Here is a 2,785-nt window from a genome sequence, read left to right on the forward strand (position 1 = left end):
TGTGGGGCTTAATGCATTTGCTTTATTTGCTTTAGGGTAGGGCTGCCACTGGTCTCAAAACAAGCTTACTATTTAATGTCAAAATGTTACGATATTTTGTCAAAAACTAATATCACCATAAGAAAGGGTACGTAATAGTCCTTAATCACGAAATAGGAACCACGACGCCCGTATTTTTGCTTTTGTTCTTAATTTTTGGCTTTCCTTGTGTATGCTATTTGGTGTCTTGAACACTTAAACGAAATTGAGCTCACAATTATTGCGAATTTTTAGGGGTTGCCTTGATTTTATTTAGCAATAAATGAAAGAACGGGAAAATAATACGTCAGAGCAATTAGTTTTCATCTGAATATGAATATCAAACTAAGATTTGAATACATAAATTCTACAGTTAGTGCTCCAATTAGTTAACTGGCAAACAATGAGCATGGGAAAACCCTTGAAATAATAGGTAGCTAGCTCCTATTTGCGCGCTTGCAAGTAGGCCCGGACAACCGGCTCGCTCTGGGTCGGTTCCATATCCGGGCCTACTTGCAAGTCATTCTTTCAATATTACTCCTTTCCTAGTAGGTAAGTATATTCAGTAATGAAACTCTGGTCCGAATCAATCGCCGGATGATACATTCTAGCTCTCCTTCAAGATCTTCAATGGCGATTTCCACTGCTCCCAATCTTTTATTGGCACACTGCAGCGTCATAGCGTCGCATTTTTCCCAAGAACTTAAGCTGTTTACTCTCATCAACTTTGAACCAAAATACCCTTTATTTGTTTTCCTAGTATTTGGGCTTGGCATAGACATAAGTGACATCAATGACTCCAAAATAGAAACTGTTGCCACTCTTACTTCTCTTAACACATTCACAACCACCATAAGATTATTTTCTTTATCTTTCACGGAGTTTTCTAGTGATAATGATGATGAGTTCATGCACTTATTATTTTTCATCCCTTTTAAGGAATGCAAGCGTTTTAACATTTCTTTCTTCAACTTCTTCCTGTGACATTGATAAGGTGCAAACTTGTTTTCTGCAGTTGCGTTTTCGCCAACGGTGATTCTTCTGAAAGTGGACTTGAGGTCATGGACATGATCCTTAACTAGCAAAAGGACATCTTTGGTTGTACCACAAACGTCCAGCATTCTTAACGATGTTTCTGAAACTTCATGAGCCCATTTCTCTTGTCCTTGATGTGCTATTTCTCGTTTGATTACTGGTGAGTGAAGCATATCGTTGGCTGAGTCGTGCAAGTCCTTTAGAGCATCAAAATTGGGAAGGGCCATTGAATTTTCTTGGAGAAAAGGAATTGATATTTGAAGATATTTTGTTGAGCTTGGGACTTTTGCTTGGGAGTTTGAGATGGGATTGTACAATTGTTATATCTACACTTTATAGCTAAATACAGAAAGGAAGTTTTGGGTGATGAGAAGATGGATTAGTACGTGAGATCTGAGATCTCTGAGGAAAAAGGACAGGAAGGATCCTTCTTTGTACGGACTTGTTGTCCTCTAATTGGCAACAGCTAAGGTTACCAAAATTTGTCCCCCTAGGAAACTTCCTCCCAAATGGAAAATACATAAAAAGGATGCAAGAAATACATTGATTGATTAGTTGATAAAGTACGTAGTAGTTAAGATATTGTTGTTTGTGAATTATCTCTTATGAAAAGAAAAGAAAAAAGCCTATATATAATAGTTGGTACCATGCAAATTCATGCACGGGAGGGGAAAGATGCCATTCTAGCCGGTATTAAATTTGTCGCCTATGAAGACAAAATGTTTGCTAATTGAGGAGCATTAAGGCGGTAATCAACATGCTTTTGACAATACTTTCTGATTCCAAATTCAAGATTTAAAATTTTATAGGTTTTGAATTTTAATACAACAATATCTTATAAATGTTAGTAACTAGATTTTTAATTTCATTTTTATATAATTTAGTGTATTTATAAAACAAATAATGAGCCTAGGCCAAAGTTACTAGATTCTGTTGAACCCGCACTGCGTCCTCCCCTACTTGCAGTTCATAAGATCCACATTCACACCATGCGTGTGGAGATCTTCCAAGAAAGTTCTTGGAACAAATTATCTATTTATTGTTGATTGTTTAGTGAAAATTGAGGATAATAAGTACTTGGGAGTACTACTATCTTTTTCGTGTTTCTTCAATGATTGATAATTATAAACCTTGATGAAGCCATGTGTGCTTATACATGGGAGCTCCAAAAAAGAGATTAAAAAAGGAAAATGAAGCAAAATATTTCAATAATAGCACGTTATCTTGTTTCTTCGCAGCAATGCAACCCAAATAATTTCAGAAACCAACCTAAAAACAACAACATGAACATTTTTCTTCCAAGATTTACTATTCATGATTACTTTTATTTCCCTTCAAAATTTAATGTTTACTTTAAAGTATTATGATAAGTATAAGTTAATTTCAGTGGTATAAAGAATTTTGATACTATGACTACGATCTTATAAGAATCGCATATATATCTCTGTAGAGGCAGACCCAAAATCAAGAAGTTGCTGATGCACCATTACTTTCAATTTAAACTTATCATTAGACGTAAAGACTGATACTAAAGATGTATATCCAGATCGGTCAATATGTGTTAGCTCGATTCGAATACTAGATTTTTTATTTATAAATAGCCAAACCAACAGGAAATTAGTTTAACTAAGTTCTTATCTCTCAATTTAATTTTATTGAATAAAACCACAAGAAAATTAGAAAGAAAATGCCCCCCACCCCCCCCCCCCCGAAAAAAAAAAAAAAACCGAGC

The 2,785-nt window shown here is 35.2% G+C and overlaps 1 protein-coding gene across 1 annotated transcript; it reads right to left on the bottom strand.

Moving 5' to 3' along the window:
- Positions 1-622: 622 nt before the first annotated feature.
- LOC109221874 lies at positions 623-1,280 on the bottom strand (the record flags this gene model as incomplete). The annotated part of the gene is made up of 1 exon (XM_019386307.1): positions 623-1,280. A coding segment is annotated over exon 1 (658 nt), but the record flags the coding sequence as incomplete, so codon positions are not given.
- Between the last annotated feature and the right edge of the window lie 1,505 nt (positions 1,281-2,785).

This window comes from Nicotiana attenuata, unplaced genomic scaffold (assembly GCF_001879085.1).
Source record: "Nicotiana attenuata strain UT unplaced genomic scaffold, NIATTr2, whole genome shotgun sequence".
Lineage (NCBI taxonomy): Eukaryota > Viridiplantae > Streptophyta > Magnoliopsida > Solanales > Solanaceae > Nicotiana > Nicotiana attenuata.